General features: G+C 38.7%; 1 protein-coding gene across 1 annotated transcript; it reads right to left on the bottom strand.

Moving 5' to 3' along the window:
* Nucleotides 1-212: 212 nt before the first annotated feature.
* Nucleotides 213-2,636, bottom strand: LOC130087783 (SCAN domain-containing protein 3-like). Its single transcript, XM_056254260.1, has 2 exons — nt 1,784-2,636; nt 213-1,078 (listed from the first exon to the last, which is right to left on the bottom strand). The coding sequence occupies exons 1-2, from the start codon at nt 2,634-2,636 to the stop codon at nt 213-215; spliced, it is 1,719 nt and encodes a 572-aa protein (XP_056110235.1).
* Between the last annotated feature and the right edge of the window lie 10,765 nt (nt 2,637-13,401).

A 13,401-nucleotide genomic window follows, 5' to 3' on the forward strand; every position in this document is an offset into this window, starting at 1 on the left:
TACATTCAAAGGTCCAAATCTGAATTTTCATCAATGTCAAAGGTCCGGAACTATTGGTTATTACAAAACTTATTTTTAATAAACATGCATAAAAAAATCAACAATCATTTTATTTAAAAAATAAGGTGTTTTTGAAAAAATTCAAAAAAAATTCTTAACAAAACACAACAAGAGGTAGGCCCAAAGTAACATGGTGCAAAATACAGAACAGTCTAATGTGAGAAATGGCACTGTCTGTCTCCCATCAGCTGCCGAAAACGTGGCACAAAAGGTGTGGTTGCCAGACGGAGACACTGACCTAAATGTTCATTAGTTAAGCTGCTGCGGTATGAGTTCTTTACAGCATTCATTGCTGAGAATGCAGACTCACACCGATAGGTCGACCCAAACATGGTAAGAACACAGATGGCTACTTTCTGCAGATTGGGGAAATTTTCAGCTGTGACCATTTTAGTCCAAAAGGTAAGAGTGTCACAGTCCACTTCCTGCAAAGCCACATTTTCCTGTAAGTCAATGAGTTCAGTCTGCAGAGATGCCATGCTTGCCCATGGGAAGATGCTCTTGGTTTCTTTTGAAAACTCCTCAACATTCTTGACCAGGAATGGAGATGGAATGCAGAGCAGCACTTGTCTGCCTATATTGAACCCCTCAAAGCGCATCCTGAAATTTTCAGCTAGCTTCTCCAAAAAGGAAAGATGGTGACGATGGTGATTGCCATTAGTCTGCTGGAGAAGAGTTGGAAAGTGGATATGTGGCCCTGTGATGTCACTCTTAAAGATCTCCAGCCGCCTTTCAAAGGAGCGTACTGCTGCCATCAGATCACACACTGTGTTGCCTTGGCCCTGGAGCTTCAGATTCAGTTCATTTAGATGAGATGTTATGTCCACTAAAAAGGCCACAAGCTCCATGCTGTCATCATCCCTCAGAAAATCCAAGTAATGCCTGGCTTTGACATTCTTCTGCTGGGACAAAAACATCTCCAAATCTTTTCTGATGGCCCAAAACCTTTCCAAGACTCTTCCCTTACTCAGCCACCTAACATTGTTATGGAGGAGTAAGTCGTCATAAGCAGCATTACCTGATAAGAGAAAGAAAAAAGATAAAAATAAATAAATACATGATCTTTGTAAATTCTGTAAATTTAAATGGTTTAAGTCTGTTGTAAGTAGATTTTGATGACAACCTTTAATACTTCCAAATGCATATAATTACATTTTCTCCTACATTTTATTCACAATTAAAAATTATTATATAAATAAAAAAACATTTGTGAAATAAGGGTTGACTTAACATTAGTCAGTGGGGAGATATTCAGCATTTCCTGCATTAATTATGCCTTAGTTTCCCATTGATTAAAATTGTTAAAGATTTAAATGCTTTGGCTCTGCAGCAGTGTGTGTGTGTGTGTGTGTGTGTGTGTGTGTGTGTGTGTGTGTGTGTGTGTGTGTGTGTGTGTGTGTGTGTGTGTGTGTGTGTGTGTGTGTGTGTGTGTGTGTGTGTGTGTGTGTGTGTGTGTGTGTGTGTGTGTGTGTGTGCATGTGTATGTGTATGTGTATGTGTGTGTGTGTGTGATCATCACTTAATAATCCCCTATTGACCCACACACACAAAAACACAGTAGAAAAAGTCAAATTAATTCTTACCTCAGTCAGGAATGCCCGCAGAAGACGGTGCTGAAGGGCAGAGGATGCTCTCAGGTAGTTCACAAGCTTCATAATAGTTTCCATGACGTCTGAATATTCTTTTCCAAGGCTAGCACACAGCACGGACTGGTGTATAATACAGTGGTATGTCAGCAGGTCGGAGTGCTCCTCTTTCAGACGTTGAACAGCTCCCTTCTCCTTCCCTATCATGGCTGGAGCACCATCAGTAGTGATGGACACAATATTCTTGACATCAATTCCCCGTTCATTAAGCATCTGCATGATAGCTTCATAGATGTCCTCTCCTCTAGTGTGACAGAGTGGAGTAAGGCCCAGTAAGTCTTCACAGAATGTCCCCTTTGCCTTGCTGAAGTATCTGACAAACACACATAGCTGGGCTTGGTCTGTGCCATCTGTTGACTCATCCACCGCAAGTGAAACGCAGGGTGCATCTTTGATATCATCAGTTAACTGCTTAACTAAGTCATGGGCAAGTACCTCTGTCCTCCTGGTTGAAGTGTCATTGGACAGTGGGATTTTCTTTAATTTCTCTGACATCTCCTGTCTCTCCTTTCCCTCAAACAAAGCATCTGCTATCTCCACTAAACACTCCTTAACTATCTCTGCATCAGAGAACGGCTTCTTGTTTTTGCCTAGTACCCAGGCCACTCGGAAAGATGCTTCTGTAGCTCTCTCTTGCTGTGTCACAGCTCTCACAAGCAACTTATTTGTTGATTCATATGAAGACTTTAGCTGTCGTAGTTTTGCTGTCCGTACCTCTGTATTTTGTGGATATTGCTGTTCAAAATGTCTGTGTTTTGTTTCATAATGTCGTTTGACATTTCCACTCTTCACAACTCCAACTGTCTCATTACAAATTAAACAGAATGGCTTCGTGCTGGATTGGGGCAAAATGAACGCATACCTCTCGGTCCAATCATCTTTAAAAACTCTATTTTCTCCGTCAACTTTTCTTTTCTTGGACGATGCCATCCTCAAATCCATTCAAACGCTTACTGCGGTGAACTTGAAGTGTCGCGTCGCGCCCGATTACGTCAAAAATCATACGCTCACTGGATGTCATGGCAACTAAATCACGGACGAAAACGTTAAATATCTCGCCTTCGCTTTAATTTCGGACCATCTCAAAAAAGACATAACAAAACGAAACAAATGATTTTAACATGCGTTTATCAAAGTAGGAAATCCACACTTTTAATCCATTACACACAATTAGTGCTCTTGATACGAAATGGAGGCCGGTCCAGATTGAATTCCCTCCGGGTCCGGATCCGGACCGGAGTCCGGACTTTGAGAAGTACTGCACTACTCCATCCGATGCTTAGCATTGTACTTGGTGATGTGAGGCTTGCATGCAGCTGCTCGACCATAGAAACCATTCCATGAAGATCCCACCACACAGTTTTTGTGTTGATATTAATCCCAATGGAAGTTTGAAACTCTACAGCTTTGGAATCAACAAAGCATTGGCAACTTTTATGTGCCATGCGCCTCAACACTCTGTGATGCTGCTCTGTGACTTTACGTGGTCTTCCACATCGTGGCACATCGAGTTGCTGCTGTTCTTCCAACAAAACCACTTCCAGTTGACCGTGGAATATCTAGGAGGGATGAATTTTTTTACGAACAGATTTAAAAAGTGCACTTTTAATTATTTATTTTTTTGACAAGATTATTAATTTGTTTAAAATTGGTAAAAATGATAACAGCAGGTTAAATTCAGATTTTGACGCAGGTGTTGTTGACATGTGTTGTTGTTGTTGTTTTTTTTGCTCTGCGATTTCTTGGACGGCCATCGTTTTTCTTTTTTTGTCTGTTTTCTATCTAACCTCATTTATCTTCCCTGCCCTCACATTCTGGAATGTCCATGTTCATTTGCAGAGCTGATTTTTCACAGCATGTTCTGACCCTGGCTGTTCATGTGAGGACAGGATTAACGGAGATAGTTTTTCTTATCTGTTTTCATTGATTAGGAGTTGCTGAATTAGGCCACGCTCACACAGTTCTGTGAATTTTTAAATTTACACATTGATAGAGATGTAGGTCATGTAAAGAAAACATCAAATCAGTTTGACCCTTTTGACTGTCTTAAATGTGTTCCTGGTCTTATTATGCACAATTCATTGGAGCATGTTATTTCATCTTCATAATTTTTCATCAAAATGTAATGACTTCCCTGGTGAAACAGAAGTACACTTTAGCTTAAAAAAGAAAACCTATTACAGAAATTATATCTTAATATAGAGAACACGCTTAAAGGGTTTGTTCACCCAAAAATGAAAATTCTGTCATTAATTACTCACCCTCATGTCTTTCAAAACCCAAAAGACTTTCGTTCATCTTTGGAACATAAATGAAGATCTTTTTGATGAAATCTGAGAGATTTCTATACTCTCCGTTGTCAGCTACTCAACTGACACTTTGACACTAGCCTGGATGCCAGCCCGAACCCCGCCCACAACATGTTTTGTTCGGGAAGTTCGGTCTGGACTCGCTCCATTGAGGAGTAATTATGACCGGTTCAGAAAACGTCGGGCCAATCAAATTGCCAGGGCGGGCTTTATACGATGATTGACAGATGATCTGCAGTTACGTAATCATCACGTCATTAAAGAGCGCTTGGGTTGAATTCGTTTACAGCAAAGATAACTGCCGCTGGAGAATTGAGATTTCACGAGTTCACACTTACAAGTAAGTCAGATAGAATAAATGCCTATATTATATTACTTGTAAGTGCGAACTCGTGAAATATGACGTGCTGTCTGAGGAGAGGGCTCCGTGATCGGCATTCGGCCCGAACCCAGAGTAACGTTACTCCCCCGTATTCTAAATAACAGAAAGTGGCGGGGTGGTGGACGAGAGATGCTGAAAAACTGTCAAGGAGTGTTAGGTGAGTTGACTGAGTGATTATGCTTCCTCTCAGGCGGATAGGGTAACGTTAGACATGGTATTGTTTGATGACAAGTTGATTAGAATGATTATTTGAACGTGCTCCTCCCGAACTTTGTTTATGAAACATCATGTGTAGTGTAGATTATGCCATCGCGTCTGTTATAGAAGATATCGACAGCGCATTGCTTTTAAAAGAGGAACAGAGAACCGCGATAAAGGCATTTGTCGGTCAGAAATATGAATGAAGAACATGCGTCATTTACTCCGTTGCTCTGATTGGTTGTAGGTCTATCCAATTGAATGGAGAGGTATTTTCCTTCCTGGTTCGGTTGAAACACGCCCCATAATCACAGCCCAATGGATCAATTTCAGACTCTTCTAGAATATGAGTATGACGAAGTCAGGCTACTTTGACACTTTAAAAAGTTCATAAAGAGATGTAAAACTAATCCATATGAATTGAGCAGTTTAGTCCACATTTTCTGAAGAGACTTTATTTAAATAGGCTAGTCATCAAAAATATGGTAACACTTTAGTATGGGGAACACATATTTACTATTAACTATGACTTTTGCCTCAATAAACTCCTAATTTACTGCTTGCTTATTAATCGTTTTTGTAGCATTTCAGTTTACGTATTGGATTAAGGCAGGGGTGGGGAACGTCCGGCCCCCGGGCCGTAACCGGCCAGCAAAACAGTTTGATGCGGCCCGCGAGTCAAATCCTCCCAATAAAAAAAAAAAAAGAACTTCAGAACCAAAAATCTCAGCAATTACTTTTCCTGTGACAGAAAACACAAAATAGGCAAAGTGGCAAGCAGGGCGAGGCCAGTAGCGCGAGTGTTAATGAGTCACCTGCGCACCGGTTTCAAGTTTCTCACGGATGAGCTTCGGGGGCGCGCGCGCCGCACCGGTTTAAAGTTTCTCACTGTTCAGCTTCGGGGCGCGTAAAAGGATCGGAACGAAGACAGCGGAGGACCAGGCATGGACTTTACATTATGTGTGTGTGGTCGTCGTCCACGAGGAGCTACTGCTTTTACTTTCGTTTTGTCATTTGCGTATTAATGTATTAAAGTGGTTTAAACGTTTAATATAATAGATAATATACAATATTATAAAATAACATTATAAAATAACATAAGAGAGTCGACGTTTCCGCGTGGTCGCTTCCGACTGTGTCCGGGTCACAGTCAGAATGAACGCAACAGACACGTAACGTTAGCGGTTGTCATCGCTGAAATGCATCATGGCGACTGTCAAAAAAAGAAAGGTAGATTCGCCGACAGCAAGTTGAATGAGTGGCCGATTAAAAGAGGAATGAGTCTGTGCTGATTTAGATGGAAAGAGTTGAGCCCAAGGTGTGGAAAGAGTATTATATTATGTGACTGTTTTTGTGCTTTTATCCACCTCTAAATAGCTATAAATTAAGCTTATGTCGTTTTAGTTTCATATTGTTAATTATTAGTTTCATAGGTTGTTAAACCTAAGACGAACTCTTTCATATTGCGCTGCATTACTGTCAGTGTTGTTGACGGTTATTACTGACGGTACGGTTATTACTGACTATTAGCCTACTGACGGTAAGGTTGCGCTGTTGACGCTCGCGCAGCCTCTCGAGGAGAAATCTACACAAATGAGCGCACACACACACTCAGTTAACTATAAAAAATCTAAATGTGGAGCTTTTATATTTTTAACATATGTTAAGCAACCTCAATTATTTTTCCTGAACAGCATCACGATTGAAAATGTGACATTAATTTCCATCAACAGTTCAATAAACAGTTACAATTAAGTCGTTTACATTTTAGATGCAATATTGCCTGTTTTTGTTCTGTTTCAGCAGCGAAAATAGTTCCAAACAAAAATCACAGCAGAACCACAGCGCATCTCACAGGAACACTCAACCTGTTTTCATTACTGAATGATTCAGCATTTTGAACGAATCGATTGAGTCAAAGATTCAATGACCCATTCATAAACATCTGTCTCAATCTTGAATGAATCAGCCGTTTGAACAAATCGTTTGAATCATGAATGAATCAATGACTCACTCATTAAGACGGTTGCCTGCCGCCACCTACTGGCGGTTTGTGTTATGTTTAAAAGTAGATCATTCTTTCCAACGTTTCTTATTTTTAAATTTAAATCAATTTCATAACATTATTTTATGGAATTGTAATTTTTCAGTGTAAATGATTTAATTTGATCAGCCCTATAGTGTCTTATTATTCGAAATAATTTAATTTATTGATCAAATTTAGGAATTTAAAATGAAAGATGAAGCATATATTTAATAATATTGGGGGAGGGGATGCCCTTTAAAGGTGCAAATATTACAATATGCCGATTTAAATATCAAAGCTAATTGAACACTGATGAGAATATTGTTTCAGAATAAATAAAAAATAAAATAAAAATAAAAATCCGGACGAGAAACTTTTTTACTCGGACAAGTGAATGACAGATTTACTTGTCCGAAGGACTAGCGTATGAAAGGCTTAATGTCGAGCCCTGCCTATAGCAATGTCATCAGGATACACATACACCGGTAGGCAGTGGCCCACCTTACCGGGTGACCATGTCGTGGTCCACCAGAATTTATAGTTTACCCACCTCTTTTTTTACCACTACACCTCTGAATAAAACGTAGGAGTCCCAGTCACGCCGACCCTCTCTTCTTCCTTCCAAACACTGAACCTCATTACAATGGCCCTTATAGAATGTTAAAAAATTGTAAATGGCCCTTGATAGGAAAAAGGTTCCCCACCCCTGGATTAAGGGATGTAGAATATGGTCATAAATTAAAGTGTTATCAAAAATATCTTCATATGTGTAAATGACAGAATTCTCATTTTTGGGTGAATTAACCTTTTAAGTACAGACTGCCTGAGCAAGTCCTTTTATGAGGGTCTTGAATGCATGTAGGCCTAATGTTTTCCAATGACCAATTGCCTGTTACTTGCAATTAATTAAAAGACAATTACATGTTAAGTGCAATTAAATGAAAATGTATTATAATTAAATTTATATCAAATGCAACTGACTGAATTTTAAAGTGCTGTTTTAAAGTACATTTAAGTACATCTTTAATGTAATTACTTCTCATAATTACTTCTATTGTCTTTGAAATATAGTAATGTGTACTGCTGAATGTACTGACCAACATTTATGGTAAACTAAAATATAGTTTAATGTCATTTATATTGAAACTTGTATGTCTTCCATTTAAATATACATTTGTAATGTTAACTTAACTTAAATGTAATGTAATATAAAATAACACACCACAGTTAGAATTATATTATCAACTATTTACTATTAAGTACTTTGCATATGCTTTAGATTGTGAATCAACAATGCAATAAGTGTACTTCTTTTTAGCACAAGGAAAGATTATTAAAATATAATGACTTCAAATAAAAAGCAACCAGCTAGACGATAACCAATCAAGATTTAAAAGTGGCCACTCAACAGAGACTGCCTTGCTGAAGCTCTGCGGACTGTGAAAGCTGATTCCAAATCATCAGTTCTCATCAGGTGCAGAGGTTTCCAAAGCACATCAACTGGTCACTGGGATTCCTCAGGGATCAGTTCTTGGACCTCTCCTCTTCTCCATATACATCGTCTGTCCTTACATTTCCATTCTGATGCCACACAACTCTACTTTTCATTTCAACCAGATGATCTAAATGTAACAGATCTCAGACTGCCCGGCAGATATCTCAGCATGGATGAAAGAACATCACCTACAGCTCAATCTAACAATATCAGAGCTTCTCGTCTTTCCTGCCACTCTGTCTGTACAGCACAATTTCACCATCCAGCCAGGTTCATCAACAATAATCCCATCAAGTTCGGTCTAAATCTTGGGGTAATCTTTGATGACCAGCTGACCTTCAAAGACCACATCATTTGCAAGGACAGCAAGATTACGCAGGTTTGCACAACATCAGGAAGAACAGGCCCTTCCTAACTGAGCATGCTGTAAAAAATGGTTCCACATTTTGTTTTTTTCAATGTAATTTTGTAAGTTGATACAACTTGCGGTTTCTGAATTTGTTAATTCAACCATTGCAGTGTTTTTCCAAAAACTAGTGAAATGCTTAATACTGTCCTAATACTGTCTTAATAGCAATGTCAATAAACATATATCCAGAAATTTTGTGATAAACTATTAATCTAGTCCTGATCTTGTCTGTTTATTAAATGTTGGTTGACTTATTTTTTTCTTTTCTTCATAGAATTACTTCAGGCAGCGAGCAGTGTGGGGCATTTGCCCTTGACCAATAAAGTGGAGCTGCAAGCTCTGCTTTTTCAAGACAACCAATCAACGCATTGTCATAAGGCACTACAAGCTAAAGCACTGCCATCACGCAAGTAACTGTCCGCTTCCCTGCATCTATAAACACTGTGTGTGTTCATTTAGAACTGAGTTTGCTCTAAGAAAACATTTGGTCAGGGACCATAAACAATCTGTCCGGCTCTGTGCAGCAGCTTTTACGTTGAACTGTGATCTTTGTGCTTTCTCAGAGGCCTGTGGCATTACAGGCAGACTGGAGATATTAAAAAAAGGAGCCCCCAGTATCTGAAATGAAAAAGAAGTGGCCGGCTCTTTTTTTTTGTGAGAGAGAGGTAAAGTCCCACACTGCTGAAAATGGTGTTTAGATGAAAATGTAGATATACTTTGTGTTGTTTAACATGCATGTTGCTGTTATGTTTGTGTCATTTAATATAATTAGTTTAGATCAGTGCAGAATTCAACAGGCTAATGTCGCTGGACCTGAGCAAGTCCTTTTATGAGGGTCTTGAATGACATCTATCAAAACTGCTGTGTCTGTACCGTTCAACGCGCTGTGCTGACATTGCTGAAATGAGGACCATAATGGACAGCCAAAATGTAAGTACATATATTTACTGTACTTTTATCGTAAATATACGTAAGGCATTTCCTTTCTTGCCATTTATGTTGTCCTGCATATTTTTTATTAGTGCTGCAAAATATTGAACAAAAAAGTAATATGCCATTTGTTAATGCAGAAGTATTTAAAATCAATTAAAATTGCTTAGTCACCTTCTAGTCAATACTTTTATTATGTTATATATGAAGTTTTATCTTTGATAATCAAAATGACATTTTGAAAAAAAAAAAATATTGAAAAAAAAATATTGTAGCTTGATTGTAACATTTTATACCCTTGCTTCATTTAGTGTACAGATCTATGAATATGCAAAATGCCTCCATTTATTCAGTTTATAGTATTTGACCTAATTCTCTCAGTTTAAAGGGGTAGTTCATCCAAAAAAGTTATGTCTTTAATTACTCACCCTCATGTCGTTCCAAGCCTGTAAGACCTTTATTCTTCTTCGGAACACTAAATAAGACTTGGTGTACTCATGTTGTGTTTAAGTCTTTGAGCTTCAGTGTTGTATGTGTGTAAGCACATTTTTAAGTTTGTCATTTTTTTAATAGAGCACACAGATTCCGAAGAAGATATGATCAGAGGCATGACTCTTGGAATCATCACAGTGGTGGAAGATGTGACAGAACCCATTCCATGTGATGTGGCCTTTGTAATCGAGGAAGCAGTTGTTCTGCGAGGATTTGGTGGCATACAAATGACATTGCTTAATTCTCTCAACATAAACTACCCCCCCAAAAAAAACACTTTTGAGGTGATTCAGAGGCTGTTGATGAACATTGGAGCTGATACCTGCAGTGCAAGAGTGCACTCCCTTAAAAATACATTGTTGAATTAAAGAAGTTGTTGAGGTAATGTGTTATGTCTTTCTACCAAGAGCCTGTGTTTTCATGTGTATTTTAAAGTTTTCTTTTTCAAGTTTTTACAAGTTCATGCATCGATGGCCTGACATCCATTTTCATTAACTTTGTTTAATTTTCCTTGGCTAAAACATATGTGTTTTAAAGTTCTTTCACAGTATTATTAATGTGAAAAATCTTAAAGTGTTAGTTTACCCAAAATTACAATTATTTTGTTAGATACTCAACCTCATGTTGCTCCAAACCTAAAAGACCTTTGTTTCTCTTTGAAACACAAATGAAGATCTCTTTAATTAAATCTGTGAGCGTTCTGTCCCTCCTTTGACAGCCTACTCAACTAGCACTTTCAGAAAAGACATCCTTAAAGTAATCCAAGTGACTCCAGTGGTTCTGGCTCGACTTCATGTGCAATCAAACCTCTATAAATGATCCAGAACGCAGCAGCACGACAAGAGAGCCCATGTCACACCACTGTTTATCTCTCTGCACTGGCTACCAGTTCCGGCTTGCATCAAGTTTAAGACATTGATAGTCGCATATAGAACAGCCACGGGCTCTGCACCATCCTACCTCCACCCGCTCTTACGAGTCTACATCCCCTCCAGAAGCCAGAGGTCGTCAAGTGAGCGATGACTCGACTACACGTGGACGTTCAATACAATTAAACACACTAGTATTTCAGAGGGATAGCTCTGCTTCTGATTGCCTGATGGCACAAAAAGAAAGCTAACATTCTCAAACCCTTCACTACTATTCTGAGCTGTGACATCAAAGACAGCAGTCTGAAAGGTCCATCTCACTCTTCACAAGAGACCTCCAATTAAATATTTTTTAAATGAAAATAAATAAAAATATATATACTTTTAAAAAAAAGACCCCTTTGGAGACAACTTTGCATGATCTAGTCTATTAGAGGTAGATCTAATGAAAATCAGCTCTACATTTTTTTTCTTGTAAAATATTCTGTTTTACGTATAAATTAAGTCACATTCCAAAAGTAAAATGGTTGGCGAATGACGCTTCATGACAATTTAAAGCATGCTGTCAATGCGTCACATTCTCTCCTCACAGGTATTGTGTCTGTGCAGAAAAATGCCCCAAGCAGATAATGTTGCTTTAATGCTTTTTAAAGGCGGGGAAAAATGAGTTTCACACACAATAGCATTTTCATGCACTGTATGAAGATAAAAATACTGCAAGGATGTTTAAAATACCACTTATTTAACTGCTCACATTCCAGTCAGCAAATTACAGTGACGATCATTCAAACTCTCTTTAAAAAAAACCCGTTGACGTTCAACTGACGTAACAGACAACTTTCACTCTCTCTGCCCAGCTGTCATTAATACCAGGGCTTTAGATGATAAAAGGGGACATTTGTAAAGGGAGTGTTTGTTTTCATGCTTCAGGCTACAGCATCCAAGGCTCTGTTTTACCTAAATACAATGTTGTTAGCACAGATACATTCCCTTAAGTGCATATAAAGATCAAGACATTGTTTTGGAGTAGTCTTGCTAAATGCAATGCCCCTTTTTCCCAGGCCTACAACAATAAGGCTGCCTGTGGTGCAAAGCACGATAAAACCCTCTTCGATGTTGTTGAAACTCAATCTACTCTCCAAGCTAAGTCGAATCAGAAACAAGCTCAGACATTGCAACCACAGAGTGACCCCTCCTGTTTCTAACAGTCTCACATGGCAAAAGGAAAAAGAGGTTTGACCATGTTCACAAGCATGTTGAACAAAGTATTTGTGTAGCAGCATGCTGTTCAGACACAGCTGATATGGCCACCCAGGCCTCTGTCGGAAAATCTCAGGCCCTTTGAAGAATGCGTGCTACAGTCAGCATGAATCTCTCTCTTTCTCTCTTTCTCTCTCTCTCTCTCTCTCTCTCTCTCTCTCTCTCTCTCTCTCTCTCTCTCTCTCTCTCTCTCTCTCTCTCTCTCTCTCTCTCTCTCTCTCTCTCTCTCTCTCTCTCTCTCTCTCTCTCTCTCTCTCTCTGTCTTTGATGAGCCAATATATATTTAGACATGTATCATTCACAATTAGACTAGTAACATGACAAAGGTCAATAGGGACATTCTCGATTTCAATGTTTGTTTGTTTTTTGCCGTTCCAAACCTGTATGTATTTCTTTCTTCTGTGGAACACACACATACACACACACACACACACACGCACACACAAAAGACATTTTGAAGAACACTGGAACAACCAAACAGTTTCAGTTCCAGTTGACTTTCATTGATTTTTTTTGCTTATGCAATGGAAGTCAATGGGACCCAAAACATTCATCAAAATATCTTTTCTTTTTGTGCTCTACTGAAGAAAGTAAGTCCCAGATTTGTAGTTTGGGTGAACTATCCCTTTTAATATCAGTTTACCCCATTCTGATATAACACTCATGCTCATGCAGCTGTTTTAAACATCAAGACTGTCACACAATATGCAGCATCTTATAATTACGTCTCCAATACGTACATACTCTCTCTCAAATATATCTCTGTTTCACCACTGGAACAGTCACTAGAAAGTTGTCCAATGATGGATGGATGAAATCCTACCCTATATCCACGGGCCCCCCTTCCAGAATCATGCAAACACTATCACCTTTCACATGCACAATTTTAGAATCTGCACTGAAACACTCAACTCAATCAGGTGACACTTCAATTTACTGTCAAAAATGGAAAGGAAAATTACAAGCATCAACAAACCTCTATATTCATCTGTAATTTAAAAAAGAAATGTGATTCTTTGTTTACACATTTAGGATAGGCCTATATTCAAACACCAACAACTTTATTTCATGTACAGATGCAACTTTTAGAAAATCCTGTTATGCGTTTTACGAACACTACCTTTCCTGCACTCACGGTCATGTGAGATTCTTCTTAGCGCATTCCTTGTGCTATTACAGACTGTGAAGTGTCACATGAGCTCTCTTATCCTAATACTCACAGGAAGGGCCTTACATAATCATGCAGAATAGTACAAAACTCGTGAGTGTACTTCAGATTGGAGTTTTTTGAGACCCTAGACACAGTCATGTGCCACAGGCATGTT

This window comes from Rhinichthys klamathensis, unplaced genomic scaffold, assembly GCF_029890125.1.
Source record: "Rhinichthys klamathensis goyatoka isolate OS25496 unplaced genomic scaffold, OSU_Roscu_1.1 h1tg000111l_1, whole genome shotgun sequence".
NCBI classification, from domain to species: Eukaryota; Metazoa; Chordata; class Actinopteri; order Cypriniformes; family Leuciscidae; genus Rhinichthys; species Rhinichthys klamathensis.

Excerpts from the sequence above, each read along its gene's own strand:
- LOC130087783 (XM_056254260.1), bottom strand. The coding sequence starts at position 2,636 with ATGGCATCGTCCAAGAAAAGAAAAGTTGACGGAGAAAATAGAGTTTTT. Across the intron at positions 1,079-1,783 it reads CGACCTGCTGACATACCACT|GTAATGCTGCTTATGACGAC; the intron begins GTATTATACACC and ends TTCTCTTATCAG.